The following is an 18,139-nucleotide window of genomic DNA, read 5'->3' as shown; positions in this document are numbered from 1 at the left end:
GTTCTGAGAGGCCAATTTCATGGCGCTGCTTAAGCAATAAATATGTGTCAGTAGTTTGAAGTTTAAAGGCGGGTGAACAATCTGGAAGACTGAATAGCAGCCAGCATTTGTGTGATCCGTTTGCGGTGTAATCTCGTTTGGTTGCAGGTTCTAGTTCCAGTACTCCTCCCACACCGCACCGGACGAGTGTAGTGGAGCCCGATCAGCTATCTGGTGGGTCTGGGGGCTGGGACGGGGAAGCCAAAGGAACATCAGCGTACTAACTACTGTTGTCATCGCTCACTGGTAACTAAATTACGACAATGACAGCTTACAGAGGAAAGCATCATGAAATGCTCCGCTCACGGATTAGCGTGCTTGTCACACAAGGAGCTCATGGTGGTAGCTTCAACCTTAGGTTGTTGCAGAGAGCGCGGGACGTGCATGTGTTCAGTTTTACGTCACCTGCAGTCCCATTCAGTTAATAGTGTAGAGAATATTTTGCCCCTTTACAACCACACATGAACAGGCACAGGTGGTTACAATCTTTCGTCTTCTTGGTTTCTGGTACGGCCCAATTGCATATAAAGCAGCATGCTCCCCTTTCATGAAGATTGTGCAACAGTGTCATGGTCGAGTCCAGCACTGGCCTATTGCAAGTCATCCCTTGAAGTCGAGAGACATGGTATTTAAGCGAAGGGTGTCCAAGGGCATTTTTTTAGGTTCATCCCCCTGTTTCTTGTGACCGGACTACAGTGTAGTGAATTGATACGGGCCTTGCTTGTGACCAGACTTGCAACGGACTTGACCACTGCACTGTGTTGAAACGAGGAAAGAAGTCACAAAGTGTTGACTTCTGCTGCAAGATGGAACACGTCGGGGATCACGTTATGCAGCCAGAATAATTTGATCCAGAACTCGGATTAATCATGGTTGGACTTTAATAGAATGCCTACGCTGACCAGTTGAGGATGATTGGTCTAGCCATGTCTAGTTAATTTTGCCAAGCCCACAGAGGTTGGTTACATCATGGGTTATCAGCAGCCATTTTGTGTTGCAGAGCCTGGCAGGACACCGGGACCTTTACATTTTGGCAGTGACACATACCTGAGGTGGAGACTAGGAGGGTTTTTGAAATGAGTGGATTCGGCTTAGACTTTAGTTTCGCTGGTTCCAGCCACTTTGAATGGAGTTCAAAACCACATGTTCAAGCTCTGACTGGAACCAGCAAAACCGAAGTCTGAGCCCAACCCACTCATTTCGAAAACGCTCTAGAACTCCTTCAGGCTTGACTAACTCTGTCCATGCAGGCAGAGATAAACCCCAGTTTGACCAATGGTCCTTGGTCCGATCACTCCACAGCATGCTTTTGAACATTCTTGTACCACAGGCTGATGAATACACGTGTTCTCTTTCTCCATGGATATGTTGAGAGGAGTACTTAAGATTGATGGGGCATTCTGCTATAAAAACAAACCTTGACATAGTGTACATTTGTAATATCTAAGAACCTGTAACCATAGGATGTTGTTATTGGACGCTAAATTTCTGTTTTTTAAGGGTTGCGTTTTATCTTCTCGTACCTCTGCTGGTAGTTACATTTGTCAAATGGTGATTTCAAAAATTCCCAGTAATTTTAGTAACTCTGAGATGGATGTGGTGTATTTAAAGCCCTTAAAACATGCATATGCATTGTTTCATTAGCAAATCTGTATAAGATCGAAAAAAAAGTGCAGTGTTTTGAAAAGGATCAGATATGTGGAAAAAAAATATATATCCAGGCTCAATATTAAAGAATCAAATTCTAAGGTTCTGAGATTCATATCAAGGTTCTGAGCTTTTTAGCTGAAAGCAGTTAGGTTGATCATTTTGAGTGAGCATTCAAGGTAAGCGCAGAACTCTCCCGTTAATTTGCAGTTTCCAAAGTGTCCAAAATTGAATTTCATACCACTGAACCCACCTGGTCCCCACGTGGCAATTTACTTGTAAAAGGACATTCTAACCAGGCAGAGTTGAATTGCCGTCTGTAGCATATCCTTAAAAACTCATCAAGAATATTACCATGCACATGAACATAATTTTGTTCTGTTTTGTTGAGTGGAAAATTCTTCCAATTCAACTTAGGTGCCAGAATTTTTATTGTTAGCTTGAATGCTCTTTCAGGAAACTTCTGACATGATTCTGATTCAGATTTTAAAAACCCTTTTGTGTCCAAAATGTGAATTTGCCAAGCAAAGCACTGCCCAGCATTTTGGTATCAAATCAACTAGCTGTCTGAGTTGACTAGCAGATTTTTCCATTCGTTTAGGCACAAAATTCATTTTATTTTTGTATTTTTTCTTTCTTTTATTTCCTCAGTCCTGTGTGTCATTTAGAATCAGCATTTGCCAAAATAAGCTGAGTACTGTGGAAAGCATAGAGTAATATTTTTAAAATAAGAGAGGTTTGATACAACGACATGGAATGCTTTGTGAAGGTGTTCACTGGTGAAAACAGTACTAATTTCTCCAATGTTGTTTCATGATAGCAAGATTTGTCTCTGTGGTACAGCTGTTTAGCCAAATAAAAATGTTGTTCGTGAGTGTCTAAACTAGCTTACTATCCCATGTTGCAGCTCACTTGGATGTAAACCACGTGAGCCCTGAAACAAAACAAGGAAGACAGTTTTCTAAAATTGTGCTTAAGATAGAAGGCACCTGTTCATTTTTTTCACCCAATTTAGTTAGGTCCCCTGCGCACCATCACCCCTTGAAGCATGTTGGTTTTGCACTGAATTTTTTAACAATGGAGCTGTGGGTACCATGCATGCCATTGCATTGACAAGGCACATTATGTCCTCTCGATGTGTGGTCTACCGGTCGATGTGTTTGATTCAAAGGAAACTAAAAGTTAAAGCCAAGTGTACTACGGTGAATGAAAACAGCCCTCATTTGGACAAGTTACTCTATTGCCTTGGTGTAAATTTAAGAAGTTTAAATTACTGGTAATGGTAGTCTACATGTAGGTACTGACTAGGGCTGTACAAAAGATTTTTGCTGTTTTACGAAGCCATGTCTCCAACCACAGTGCAAGAAATGCTCATTTAGCAAAAAAAGAAGTCAATTTCACCAGTGTTAAGTGTTCTGTCTTTGTCAAGTCTGCATACAAGTCGGATATTGTATGCCCTGCCTTTTATCGGCTTTGGTTCTCCAGACATTTTTCAGGGTACCAATACAGGCATACAACAATGAAAGTGGGCATGCAGTGGTAGAAATGCTGCGCCCAGGTATCAAACTTCTCTGCCAAGAAATCCACATTTCTCTCCATTGTCCTCATGGTGCCAGAAATCTGAATTTTGTGGCGGGGTGTACACTATGGAACATGAGCTTGATATTGTCTCTGGTTGAACTCGAGAAACCCAAGGAAGTGAGCAGTAGCTATCAAATGGACTATTGCATAGTTGTGACTTGGCAAGTGCATTGAGACTGGTGAAATCAAAGTCCACCCTTCGCTTAATCAGTTCAGCAGATTTCTGTGACAAATTTAGGTCTTAACAGTCATTTAGTTAGATAAACATGAGTCAAATGCAAAGACATGGGGGGCATATGTGTAGGCAAATGTACCTGTACATAAAATTGGTTTCAGTGTGAAAAATTTCATGATTTGGGGAGAAAATTCCATTTGGAGCATTTCAGATATACCCTTGCAGATTCTGTTGAAAAAAAACAGAAACATCTGTTTGGAACAATTGTATATAACAGGCTTACTCTATTTAATATTAAAAAACTACTTAACTACTTAAATCCATTACTCAAAATGAATTCCTAATAGAAGTGGCAATTCACAGACATTATTTGCTATACTTTAGAAGGGATTATTTTCCTAGATCACTGGTACCATGCATGCAACAAACATTGTTGGTTACCAGCCAGGTTTATCCCGAAGTAACTTTTAGTAAATTGGATGTGTATTTGTTAAGTGCAGCAAACTTTTTTTCCTTGTCTTTGTAAATTATTTAAATTAGCTTTTCATTTATATATGGGTTTGTGTTCTTTATTTCTTTAGGTTTATCATCCTGTTTTTAGCTACTATTCACTAATATGTATTTGTCTACATTTAGGTTTGTTACAATACTGTATATTTGCCGGAATGGTTTAGTGTATTTGAAATGGTTTGTAAGAAGACGTGACCGGAGGTCACACAATGTGTGTGTTTCCTCTGCTATTTCCAAGGATTTTAAACAGGTCGGTGTTTTTTGTATCTAAATATATAAAGAATGGTTGTAGATAAAAAACAAAGGATAGATGAATGAAGTTAGCTTTGGGAGGGTCGCTGGAAAACAAAAGCAAAAAAAAAAAACCACCTGTGGTTTCTCATATAGGTGAAATAACAGAAAGTTTAAACGTATGCATAATGTAGTGGTATATGATGTGGTTCCAATTGGCCTGATTGTGACTGTAAATTATGCATAATTAATGCATGTTTTGCATATGTAGGTGTGCATATTGAACGGCATGTGCAAAGTGCATTAATCGTATCAAATTAAAAGGATTGAATTTCTTTGTACCGTGTGTGTCGATTGAAAGTATTGGAACACAAACTTTAAAAGCGAAGCCAAATTTTTGACCTAGCAGTGCTTATTATTTTAAAACAGTTTTCTTTGCATAATTGATCTTTGTGTAATAACCTGCAAGTAGAGACACAGGACAGTGTTTTGAATATGCTAATTATTTTCTGGTCTTCCAGTAAGGTGGTATGGAACACCTTATGTTGCTAGCCTGTATGATCACAGGATTGCCGAAACATTTTTTGTTTTGCTTTGCTAAGAAAATTCTAAAAAAAAGTTAACTTGTAAAATAGAAAAAAATGACAATGCCTAGCAGTAGTATGGTAACTCTTGTAAAGCGTTATGTAACAAGATGATGTTACTTACCGAAAGAATCAATGTTTTTTGCAAATTGTATTTGGTAATGCAAGAATTACTAGTTAACTCTTCAGTAACTAATTTCTGAGAGGCAATTCCACAGTATTTCATTGCTTTGGGATAAATCGGTGCCAGGGTCCATGAACATAGTGCACTGCTGGGCATTGAGGTGTACATTATACATTGAAAAGGGCACCATGTTTGTCTGGCTTGGCTTAGAGGGCACTGACTAACAAAGCTTGCTGTGGCACCAGACCATTTTGTTATTTTAAGGCCTCACTTTGGGCTGTAGACTTAGCATGCCAAAGAAGAGGGTAAAGCGTTCTCATGGTCTGGCATCTAGACTTAGGATCTAGTTAAGAAGATAACAGGCTTGTTCTACTGTGGAATTGTCCCATTAGAGCTTCAAAAGGGCAGGACTGTTTTTAAAAGAATATTATTTGTGGCAGATATTACGTAGTAAGGTGGTTCATCTTTAACATAACCTTTATTTTGTTGGTTTTCATGTTGTTAATGCCTTATATCTGTTTCAGGCAGAGAAGAATGTTTTGAAACATTTTCCAGATAACTTGACATCTTGAAAACTAACCCTGTATATGTACCACTGAAGAAAAACCTCGTTAGAATCATTACATCCACATGTAATTATCTTCCCCTCATAAAATAGGTTTGAAATAGCAGTTTTTGTAGCCACTTATCCATTGAATATATTTTCCTTTCGTACTACAGTACAACTCAGAATATGAAACTGGAGATAGCAAACCGAAATCTTCATTTGATGCTTAGAAGTCATTCATTTCTGTACCGTTAAATGTATGGACATTTGGGTAAAATTTAATGCCAGTAATTACATTTGTATGTTATCCACTACTGTGAAAAAAGGTAGAGATTTACGTGTTTGATGAACATATAATTCATACTTTTTCAAGGTTGCATCATTTCTTCAAATGTGGTGTTCTCTAATGATTGCAAAGCCTGCTCACTGTGACAAAGTTGCATTCAAGATACAAAAAAATGCATGTTGCTCAAATGTGCATGTCTCAAGACTTTCGTCTATCTGGACAGTGCTGTTCATCTATGCATGAGCACAGAATACAAGTGTTCGCCACTGGAGTAGTGCCAGTGCTAGAGGCTACCTTAGTTTGCTCAGATAACCCAGTCAAGAAATGAGTTGATGAAATGTTGTAAATCCAGAGTGCCTCTCTCCCCCTCTGGTGGAGTCTTGTGAATTGTCTCAGAGCTGTTGTAGCTGTAAACAAAAACAGAGTGTAGTCAGGCTGTTTTCAGACTCGTTTGGTAGATATGCATGGAGATATCCCAAATGGGTGAAACATGTATTTGGCTAGAAGTATGAGGGTAGCATGTTGGAGAGATGGACAGAGAGTACGAGGGATTTGAGACTTTTAGGGACAAGTTGAGATGGACTCCAATCCGAGTTTACTGTACAGAGTTTTTTGCAACCAGGTTTGAATTGATGACTGGTGTAACGTTACATCAGTTGGAACGGAAGTTAATCCTGTTAGTTTCCAAGTCATTCGAATGGAGCACATTTGGTCCCTTTGTAGAAAATGCATTTGCTGTATTTCGAATCGATTCACTTTCTTTTTCAATTTGCCACTCCAGTTGGCATCGCTCATTCACAGGAACTTGCACCCAAGCCACATGTGCATGGAACAGACAAGAGTATCTGTATACATTAGCTAAGTCATTCTTGAACTTGAAACAAATATTGTTTGGAAGAGGCTGTGTACAATAGTCAGGCTTCTTGGTGATTGTTTTAGACAGATTGTATGCTATTCTGCATTTGATTCCAGACAATTTTGTGTATTTTTCCTTTTTTTTTCTTGAAATAACATCTGTATTACTGCCTGCTCACTGCAGACGAGATCTGTGAGTTCTTTCCGGACTCAAGTCACAGCAAGCAATTATGCAATGCTCGACACTGGTTCGAGTTGAATTTGTCCTTCAACTTGTCAGTTTACTGAAGGACCATGAGTTAGTCTAAGCACCTTACGGCAGGCATAACTGTATTAATCAAACAGATGCAATGCCGTCAGCAATGTAAAAAGTAGCCAGTGTTTGGAAAAAAAATTGAAAAGAATTTCAGAGTTTATTCTGAAAATGTTGACAGGCCCCCAGATTTAAAGTCGTGGACACATCAAACGAGCACAAGAAAGTTTACTTGTGTGAGTCGGCAAGGGTCTGCAGAGAGAGTTCCTATCTATCCTCGGCTTGGTCCATTGTCACGATATAATTATGCCACTGGAAATGGGTTAGCCTAAATCATACCATTACAGCCATAAGAATGCCCCCGAACAAGTATTTTGGTAAAATTATACACTCCCCACATACCACATTGTTGCTTTGTCTTGGATAATGTTTTCAGTTGGAACATTCTTTATTATCATTACATTTTGGTTGAATCAGGGTTCTTAACACAAACTGCCACAATAATTAATGGATTAATTACGTGATTTTTTTTTAAAAAGAAGTCTTTATTTATTATTCTTTTCCATTAGTTTCTGGGCTTTGTACTTTTGAAATAACATCAACTGTGTTGTATTTTCCCGAAAAACTATTTCAAAAAGAGGAAAAATTAATATTAAAAAAGTGATATTGAAAACGCGAGACTGACTCTCTAGTTCTTTTGTGTTGTTCCAGTGTTACTGTGACTAGCTATAGCTTGTGTGTACGGAATTGAAACGTGGAGTTCAACTTGTCGCAATTTCTAAAGTCTGGGTCTCGAGTACAATTTCCCTCATGAGAAGACTTGACACAAGTAAACAGTTTATCATGCTGAAGTTCCTGAAGTGTACTATTGTTGCAACTGTTACGGTACAGTTTACTCATTTGTGAGCACTTTAACCATCTTGGCCTAATAACTGGATTCAAGTCACCTGAAAATGGCCTGGGTCAAGATTTCAATGACTCCCTTGCACTCAGCCCAATTGAACCATTAGCACTAGTATCGCCTATCGTCCATAGGCTAGTAGGTAAACATGCAGAATTGGAATTGTGACATACTGAGATGTACATGTAAGATCTATTGTGAAATGCCTTAAAACACAACTTCTCATGTTTGCGTCAACAAAACTTGGAAACACTAAACGAGAAACATCCCAAAGTGTTATTTTCGGATTGTTCACTGTCCCACATAGCATTATATTTTGTCTGGTAGACTGCAATACACCGATCACAGGCCTACGCGATGAAAAATAAAATGGAAAATATGTAGAACAGTTTTTGAAGTGCCATCTTGTGGGGTCAGTGTACATAAAAGCATAACTATAAGCTGATAAGCACAGTCACTAACAGCAGAATGTGTCACGATGGAGGGTTCATTGGATGTGCCTGCTCAGCACAGAATTTGATAGGCACCGAAAACCTCAGTGAAAGCAGGTTACCATCCAACATGTTCAGCACTGTGCACTTCTTGTGACTGGTTCCCAGAAGACTGCTGCTAGCCTTGCACATTTACTAAAAAATATTTTGGCTCGGCTGCTCTATGAAAACTGAGGCTGTGGGAATTTCCAGATCGGTTTCAACATGTTGAAAGGCCAGGACTCTGCAGATGACTGTCAGCCTCTGAAAGAGTGGTCCTGATATTCAAGGTGGGAAGAAAGAACAAGTTGAGTTCTTTCTGATGTTTCATGTGTGCTCCTACCAATGAGCACGTTCCCTCTGTGTGAGGTCCAAATGAGACTGAACTCAAGTTACTGCAGTTGATGGATTTTCGTTCCTGATAAAGATGTTGAGCATCCATTACCACTGTTGAGGAGCAATTCCTCAATACGGAAGTTGGATTCCAAACTGATTTCGACTTGGGTTCCCTAAATGGTAAATTCTGGTTCCCCGCTCGATTTGAACTTCAAGTCTTCCTGTATCGAACTTCGCTTCCTAAAAATGTTTTTAACTTGGGTTCCCTCTTTGAGTCGAACTTTAGTTCTTGCAGAGGTTGAACGTTAGTTTTCTCTACACTGAACTAGAATTCCAGGTGATGTTCAACTTCCATCCTCTCAACGTTCAACTAACGTTCCCTCTGATGTTCAGCGGGCAGTGGATAATTTGGTGGGGTATGGTACCCTGACTTCAGAACTCTCTGTCTTTATGTCATTCCACTGACTTTAACAGGTCAGAGCATTCTTGATGACCACCTCACTGACCCACTTCCTGGTGATTAAGCTCTGCAAAGACATGCAGAGAAGACAGATAAACTTGACACACTGAAATATTGCATGTGATTGAAATGATACTTCATATTTGCACGAACACCAGCAAATGACAGGGTTAAAAGAAAATGAAATGATAGTGTTCTACTAACTTGAAAGAACTGTTTTAGTTTTTGAAGTTCATGTAGTTTTGCATCTTATTTTGTTTAATTTTCTTTTATTGGCTGTTGTTTGCCGCATTCTGCAGGTGGAATTTAAATATCCATTCACGTTTCTTATCACTAAATCCATTTTGACCAATAAATCCATCCATAGGTAGCATCATTTTACAGAATCAATCTAGGTTCTTCCGTTATTGCTTGTAAGCTGTCATACTGACACAAACCGCCAAAGTGTCTTGACTTACGTGATCTCCTTGTGCGATTTCTTCTCATACTCTTTATACTGTGCTTTCTGACCCCTATTGGGAGAAAAAAAAGGTAACAGCTAAGTCATGAATACCATGCAAGGAAAAGAAATTCCCTTAACATTTGGCTGTAGACACTTGTTCTCGGGCATGCCGGCAAAGCAAACAGAAATGACTGTTTGTTTAAATCGACTGTTGGCAGGGAAGACACTTTTTCATACCCAACAATCAACCCACTGAATGTGGCATGGGAATAGTGCTTGAACTAAAGCCTGGAATGTTGTTTAACATGAGGAAGAGAAGAGACAGACTGGTGTGTTCTTAATTTCTGGGCGTCCTGTACATGCTGTTGGCCAAGGGAATGTCTCAGAGACTTGGACCATTTGGGATTTTATGCCGCTGGTAATACCTCTCTGCATTGTAAATGGCTTTACAATACCAGAGTGCCAATAACAATCATGCTCCTAAAGGAACATGAGTGCCCCAAAGAAGTTCATCATTGACCATTCAGCAGGAGAAAGTAGTGGACAGAGAGGCTGTGGAAACACTTCAGGCCAAACAGAAGGTTAAAGCTCTTCTCCCATTTCCTTCTCAGTACTGACTACAGAATGAGATTACATCCACATAAATCCAAGCATGTGCACCTGTAACCCAATTACACTGAGGCAAGCGCTGCCGCAATGCTACAGCCATAACTGCAGTGTCCTATCAACGTACACAGATTGGGGAGCTCATACTCACCTCTTCCACGTTCTGGTTTCGATGATATTTCTCTTCTGGAAGCTCTTGTATCTGTCCCTGAGTAGATGGCCCTCCGGCTTCAGAGGAATAAAATGTACACATAATTATTAGAGACTACAAAGTGTAATATTTAGATATGAAATACAATTAGCTTGCACTGAAATTTACATGTACATGTGGCTGAATGTCTTGTCATTATCAATCTTGAAAGATCATTAACAGATTAAAAAAGACACTACGACAATTGTCCAGTTCACTCAATGACAAACCAAAATGAAATCCAACGCCATGTTTCATAAAATTGCTCATTTTTGTCCACAAATGACGTCTTTCAAAAATAACATTTTACTTATAGAGAAAAATATCATCACTCCTCTCCAAACTGTCTACAGTATGGCTGTTTCACAAAAGTGCACCACCAAGAGTTTGCAACGTGTTGGCCAATCACAATGCGCGAAATCTGTCGACCAAATGCGCGTTTGGAAAGGGTCAACAGATTTCGCGCGTTGTGATTGGCCAACGCGTTGCAAACTCCTGGTGGCGCACTATTGTGAATCGCCCACATTCTTATGAAAGAATTATGCAATCTCAGAAAAGAATGTGTTGTCTCCATGAAAGACATTCCACAGCCATGAGCAACACCAAACAGTGACCCAACCGCTGATACATTTTAGCCGCGCGTACCTTGAGTTCCCGTAGACTGCCCACGAGTTCGTCACTCAGCTTAATCACCATAGGCTCTTCCTCCAATCTGAAGCGGCAACGATAAGGACAACTCCTACATTCCATTTACATTCTCACCAGGTGAACATAGAAACGATGATTAAATGACAAGTCAGAGCATGGGTGTAGTTTGGGGAAGGGGCAAAAAACAAGGAACAAACGGCGCAGTAACTCTGAAGACTCCGTTCTCATATATGGAAAGTTCCATGCAAGTCACATACACGCGCGTGTACATGAGACATACACATTCATCATCATAAGTGCCTTGTACAGTAACGTGGTGTCCAGCACCTGCAGAATTCACAACAAAAGGATACTTGTGATGGCCAAATGCCTTTGGTACATTCTCCATCTCTTTCTTCCTCTGCTCACGTTTTGCCCTCTCAGCCTCAGACTTGGCTGCCTCCTCGGCAATCTCCTTCTTGATGCTGCGCAGCCGATATACCTCATTCTGTCGTATCCTCTGTAATTTTTCCGCCTTGACTTGTTTTTCCTATGGGGGCAGCAAAGCGCAGTGAGACGCGGCCTCAGACGAAAGCAAGTTATCCTTTGGCACCATTTTACCTTCACGGAAATGTTTTTTTCTATAAATCACGTAAAATTCCTTTTACGGGAGATGTAACTGCCCATTTTCATCTTGGCTACTCTAAGACTGTATCTGCTATGTGATACAAACAAATAACCCACAAAAGTCAAAATACAATATTGTCATAAATGTCAATATTTCTTCCCAAAAACATTGTTCCTATGACCTACCCACAAACATTCTTCTCTGTGCACAACTCCACTATGCAAAGCTTCAAACAACACTTATCTAAACTTATCTCCTTTCTGAAAAGGACTCCACTTGAATGTGCAGTGACCATGTCAAATCGTCTTATATCAGACTGGCTACTGTTTTAAACGGGTCAAGGCACACTTTGGTATTAAAATCCTACAGAAAAGCAGTTGTTTTTCCCGCTAAATGTAGCCATCATAAGGGACTGTTCCCAACCTAGTTCAGGAACTTTCCTGACCTTCTCCTTGAGTTCTTTCTCCTTTCTCTTCCGTTTCTTCGTCTTACGGTTCTCATATGTTGTTGGTGGGTTTGGGAGGACATCGTCTCCCTCCCCTCCGGCTGTCACAGGCCCCGTCCCACAATCTGCCTCCTCAGGAAAGAGACCAGCTGACATCTCACTGATGAAAGTTTCCTGAAATTTGATCAATGTATTGCTATTTTATGAACAGAAAATGACATTTCTGTGAAAAGTGCATGTTTTGATCCAAGCATTACATTTATTTTACTTTCCAGAAAGATCCTTCATCTGAATGCAACTGTTGGCTGGAAATCAAACTGTACATTTCTGGATATATGAGAATATATTATCATCACAGTGGGAACACAACCTGGCCTCTTTTTCCAATTTGTATGCAGCACTTTCTAACTTCCAAAACATGGGAAGAATGCTCAGAAAACCAACCTAGAAATATCTGATGCAGTAAAAGATGATCAGCATTTGTGGTTATCAAAAACTGGGCAATTATAAACCCACTTACAACTTGTTCAGAAACCTGAAACCATTATCAGGTGCCGAGAAAATAGAGTAGAAATAAAACCACAAGTTTGGATAAGAAGAGTTGATGGAATGAGTAGGTAAATGCTTGGAAGAATGAATAAACTCCAGTTACTCCACTATAAACCCAAATAGCGGTAGATCTTGAATCATTTCTATGCATTTCCCATGCAACAGAGTGCTAACAGAATGCACATGCTCAGAAATTCTCAGACTGATGTCCATTTAATCTCGTTTGAACCTGTTCTGCCTGCTCCAAGAAAACAGTAATACTGACACGACTGACCTGCACTTGTTGAGCAGTGAGTTTTGGAATCTTGTGCCATCGCTCTAACCTATCTTCATCCTTCTGTTTCTTCAGTTCCTCTTCGTAGGTAGCATTGATGAGAGCCTGTCAAAGTAAACGTGTGTAATAATTGAATAGCCATCTGCTGAGTTCACACTGTGATTTAAAAAACGATTTAAAAAAACATGGGAAATGTATGCGAAACACATGGAGAGCATTTGAAACTCACTCCTACTGAAATGATCCATTTGGAACAGCCCAATCCTGGCCAGAAAAGTGTTTGTAGTCTGCTTTCAACCCGAAAAATTCTAGGCATTCGCATCTATGAGTGCTGGAAATCATACTCTCCCACGGAATGTCCAAATTGTTGGGACTTCCAATTGCTAAGATGTTCCCATTCTCCAGAGTGGCTGTCGGTAATAATGTTCCATCTTCAACGCCTACCTGATGGTCTTCCAGCGATGGGTTGTAGGAGGCACCAGGGGCCACGATCTCCACCGCGGGGAGTTTGCTGGGCTTGTCTTGGTACCTGGGCGGTAGCTGTGAATTGGAAGAAACAATGGAGATGGTTAAATGTTCAGAAAAAGTCCTGACAAGCTTATTCGGTGGGACTTGAGCTCACGACCATGTGCATGCTAGTGCAGACGTCTTAACCACTCTACCCCCAAGCTTGTCTGGGTCAACTTGTCGGTTTAAATCCGAAGCAAGAGTGAGACCAGTGACATTCAACGGAATTCAATCATTTTGCTTCCCTAAAAAAAAAGACTCGATGAAAGAGACCCTCATATTCTGTATTTTCCAATGGAGGGGAAATTATCTTAGCACTTCTGAACAACGCATCGTTTATCTGTCTAAAAATGGTATGAAAATGATTTCCAACTTGTGTGAAAAGGTGTGATGATGTTTAACCACTATCAGAAATTGTTTTTACATTTCGTGAAATGAAAATGAATTGCCTGGGAAGGGAACAAGGGTGAATAGCATTCCCCATTCCCAGGTCAACTATCAATTGCAATGTACTGTAGTACTGCTATGGCCTATCTATTTCCTACAAAGCCATCTTCTTCTTTTTCTCCTGATGTTCAACAAGTCACCTTCTTTCGTTTATTCTTCGTCACTTTGAGGAAGTGCTCGTCTGCCTCTATACCTCCCTTCTTGATCACTTTGGCTGCATTGTCACCTGCGAAGGCAATGGACAAAAATGATGGCAAAACCTCAATTACAGGCAACGGCACATCGACCATACCAATGCAACATGACCCCTCATGGCCATTCATAAGCAGAGTGGCCATCAAAATCACTGACATTCGCTTCTCTGACAGCTAGTCACAGTCCTAGGTCAAGATAATTTCCAAGTGAAATGGAGTACACACAGGTTCTGCTTCCTGCACTGGTGACAGTCCACCCAATCACACTGCAGGAGAGAATGGTCATCATAACATAAACCGACCAATGACCTCTCAGAAATATTCTCTGTCATCATACCAATGGGACAAGGTTGTCAGTTGGATGTTCAAGGATTCATGTACCCCTGCCTACAGCATGAGAGGAGGCTGGCCAAATCCAAAAAATTGAAAAACATCCCAGTGGATGCAGATACCATGTGCCAATTGTCCCTGAACTCACCCCAGACGTCATACGTCGCTCGGCCAATCTCTTGTCTCGTCTTCTCTCTTTGCCGCGTCTCCTGGTACAATGAGCGCTGCTCCTCTGATTCCTTGAGTCTCCTTCGCTTGTTGGCACTGACGAGTCCCTGGCTCTCTTTGGCTCGGACTTCTAAAACACGCTTGCCCGGCCTTTTAGCTTTACGGGGAAATGCTCTGTTCAAAAAGTCGGGGGAGGTACAAAAATCGTAATGCTGGATTGTTGGCCTGTTTGGACCTCCACAAATCTGCCAAAATCCTATGGAAATTACTTTTCTACTAATTTTAAACAGATGCCTGACCAGATAATGATGTAAAATTGCACTGGGTAATATCAAGTTTAACACTGGGGTTTGCCTTCAAACAATGAAGTCCCCTTTACATGTTAAGGTAGCCCGCCAACACTGACAAAGAAATGTCTGCAGTAGAAAGCAGAAAGTCATGGGCATGCCGCGAGTCCTAGCCAAGTAAGCACATGTTTTCTGTTTGTCACTTACAAGCTTTTGGAAAACATCAAGCGTACAGTACTTAACCCAAACCCCTTAGGGTGTAGGTAAATTCATATATTGAAATCTGAGGATTGAAAACTGCCAGGGTTAATCATTGCATCAGTGAAAAGTCAGGCACAGTACCGAAAGTTTGGGTCAGTTTTCACCAACCCAGTCCTATTTCAACCTTCTCACAAATGCGAATGATGCACCCGCGTAAAAAATGGTAAGCCTTACTTTGGAGCAGGCGGGACCCTGGGATTTGGGAGAAGACGCCAGTCTACCTTGTGCTGAATAGGACCTCTCTTCTTGACTGACAGGCGAAGAAAACACAGATGTAAGACAAACCACCTCTAACCCTATTAACGAGGTTAGAAACCTCCAAGAATCCTCACGATTCTTCCACTGCAGGTAACACACTGCATGTTCTCAGCATTTTAACTTGCATAGGGTATCAACAATGCAGGCCTATTCCCTCCTCAGTCCTTCAAAATCTTCAAAACCCTACAGACAGGTCTGAGGTTTTGAAGAATCCAGGAGGGTCAGGGCCAGTGAATGAAAAATGAATGACCTCAAAGAGGTGCACATTCTTACTGATAAATGTACATGTAGCACCACCACTGCGCAGGGAACCAAACTAACGCACATTCTATGACCTACATGTACAACTCTAACCCTACTTTCTGGTAGATCCTTCAACGGCCAACAGGAGATTTTGAGAACTTTGCAGGATTGATGAATGAACTTGTAGAGCCCAGCCTGCAAGCCATTATGATTCTACATGTGACCCAACCCCCCCCCTTGAAATCTAGCAACAACTTTGAAAGTTAAATTAGGATGTGTTATTGGTCTAACTTTACACAGTGGAGGATTTGGGAAGATTTAAGGAGAAAAATAGAGGTAAGGGTGACTGGGCTGTATCACCCTGACTCAACCAAAAACAGACCGAGCAATAGTTGAGTCTCTGCAAGTTCACTACAAGGCCATCACAAACCATCCGGTTACAACTCCAGTCACAAGCTAATCGGTTGAACTGGGAAAAGCTGTCTGTTTACCTTGTTCGCAGACTTATGAAGGGACTTATTATGGAATCAAATCCAACAGTGGTTTTAGAATAAGGAAAATTTACCACGGAGTATAAATATTCTGGTTGCAGATAAAATACAAAATAAATTAGGTCAACTTCACTCACTCAATGTCCATAGCTGACAAAATTCTACAAATTTTCAAGAGGCAAAGATATGTTCCTCTTTATTTCAACAGCCAAGTTTGAGGTCTCAATTCAATTTTTAAAAGCAACTTTCCAATATTTTCAGATTAAGTTAACATGAGACGGCACGAAGGAAACAATATATTGTGATTTTGGGTGATTGGGAACCAAATATTCAATTCAACACAACAATACAAGTATGAAAAGACTTCCTGCTTCCTTCTTCATTGATTTACTTTCATGATAACATGACAAGTTGGGTCCATTTGTCCCTGTCTAATAATGTTAATGAGGGGTTGGCCACTTAAAGGAACCAGGAAAAGAACATTTTTTTATAAATTTTACTAAAAACCCTTGAAATTGCATCTTTGGGTTTCTATTAACCTGATTTTTAAATTTTCATTTTGCAATTTTAACCCATATTTTCATGCTCTTTTGGTTTATATGTTAATGATATTTGCATATTCATAAGCAGAACTATGATGTCGTCCAAGGCACTGAATCTCAATGTTACACTGATTTGTGCACAGAAAATTTCTAGATTTTTTAAACCACTGCTATGTTCCCAGATAGCAAATTTGGGATTCACAATTTCAACATGAAAACATGCAACCTGAACCATGTCTTCCTGGATTTACATCAAAGCAAAAGTGCCCTCACTTGTCCAGAAATGCTTGGTCAATATTTAATGTTTGAAAAAAAGTGCATCGTTCGTAACTAGACAAAATGTCAAACAGTCTTATTACATGGAAGGAGAATACAGAAATACACAAAAAGTGACTCTAACGAAAATTCGTTTCCTTGTTCTTTTAAGCCAGTCTCCAGCTCGATAGCTAATTTCAATGTGAATTTGTCAATGTGAACAGGGGACGTTGAGTATCCAAAGTAATTTGTTGCATGCTTTACACAAGGAAAGTTGCAATCATGGTCACACCCAAACCTGTGTTTTTCTTGACGGCTTTTGGAGCTTTCTTGTCTTCAAAGAACAGGTCTTGATCTTTCTTCTCGGATGCCAAACCACTGCACAAAAAAAATTAAGCAAAATGTCTGGCTGACAGATGACAACAAAAAGAAATATAAACCATGATAAACTGTGTTCTTTCCATCATTCATTAGCTGGGTCATTAAATTGAGAGGCAAAACCTCTTTCAACACTTGAAAGATTTTCCTGTTCATGCAAAAGTGTAGGAAACATGCTAAAAATGTTAAATAAACATGCGAACATGGATGAACATGCTTTAAATATTTTGCAACAGGCATATATTGTTTGGCTCCAAAATACTAGTGTTAGCGTTGGAAGGGCATGAAGGGTGAGAGGGAGACTTCTTAAACTTGTATCCACAGCCTCCCTTCAATACTTTGTAGCAAGACATTCAAGATTTAATTAAAAGCATGTTGTTTTGCCCACCTGACTGTATGATGTGTGTATATTCAGACGTGACTTCGTATACATGCACAGTACAAATTCGTACGTGACGTCAAATTGGCGTTTTGCAACTATGATGTCGCGGTCGTCTGGTGGTAACTTACCCGGTACGCAACTGTTGCCTCTGCTCTTCCAGGAAGTCTTCAACGTCTTGAATATTGGAGTACTTTCTCCATGCTTTCTTTCGATTTTTAGCAACCCTTTTTCGTTTCGAAACCTTGGGTAGTTCTGCCATATTCAACTCATGCACGTGTGTACGTATATTCGGGCCGGGGAACCGTGTACATACATACGTACGGCCTCGGCCTCTGTGACGTGTGTGAGTGCCACAAGCTTGTGCAACCAATCGATAGAGGGCGCCTGGCACCAATTGATAGAGGGCGCCACGTCGAAAGGGTGAATTTGGGGCAAAACCATACCTTGGAGTACGGCTCTTGGGGCTAAACTTTTCTAGCTCGATAGTCGGGCCACTTGAAAGTATCCGATCATTCAGTTGAAGAAATACTAACAGTCTGTTATTTAATTTAGCTATTACTGTGGCTATCGGGCAACGAACAATCAACAAATCAAGATTTTACTACGAGAATTCAAGCATAGGCTCTCAATGAAAAT

At 40.3% G+C, this 18,139-nt stretch overlaps 2 protein-coding genes across 8 annotated transcripts in view; one reads left to right on the top strand and one right to left on the bottom strand.

Annotated features, from left to right (window-relative positions):
- Nucleotides 1-7,510, top strand: part of LOC110978355 (serine/threonine-protein kinase MRCK alpha-like) — a 57,263-nt gene extending 49,753 nt beyond the window's left edge. For all 6 annotated transcript variants that reach the window (XM_087133501.1, XM_087133492.1, XM_087133485.1 and 3 more), the window contains one exon: nt 148-7,510. In XM_087133501.1, the coding sequence (XP_086989627.1) occupies nt 148-263 (116 nt within the window). In that variant the 3' untranslated portion in view covers nt 264-7,510. The remainder of the gene's footprint in view (nt 1-147) is intronic.
- Nucleotides 7,262-17,832, bottom strand: nop53 (NOP53 ribosome biogenesis factor). 2 transcript variants are annotated; one of them, XM_022233433.2, is made up of 13 exons: nt 17,632-17,832; nt 17,036-17,121; nt 15,129-15,204; nt 14,387-14,580; nt 13,855-13,940; nt 13,205-13,300; nt 12,761-12,865; nt 11,938-12,111; nt 11,239-11,414; nt 10,883-10,949; nt 10,199-10,275; nt 9,458-9,511; nt 7,262-9,066 (listed from the first exon to the last, which is right to left on the bottom strand). In XM_022233433.2, the coding sequence occupies exons 1-13, from the start codon at nt 17,760-17,762 to the stop codon at nt 9,060-9,062; spliced, it is 1,329 nt and encodes a 442-aa protein (XP_022089125.2). In that variant the 5' UTR covers nt 17,763-17,832; the 3' UTR covers nt 7,262-9,059. The 2 variants fall into 2 exon arrangements, with proteins under 2 accessions (XP_022089125.2, XP_022089127.2); XM_022233435.2 differs by having other exon boundaries at nt 17,042-17,121.
- Between the last annotated feature and the right edge of the window lie 307 nt (nt 17,833-18,139).

Source organism: Acanthaster planci, linkage group LG01 (assembly GCF_054643075.1).
Source record: "Acanthaster planci isolate LZ-2023a linkage group LG01, COTS_SCS, whole genome shotgun sequence".
In the NCBI taxonomy this organism is placed as follows: Eukaryota; Metazoa; Echinodermata; class Asteroidea; order Valvatida; family Acanthasteridae; genus Acanthaster; species Acanthaster planci.
The sequence above is the reverse complement of the archived record's forward strand: the minus strand, read 5'-3'. Positions and strand labels throughout refer to the sequence as shown.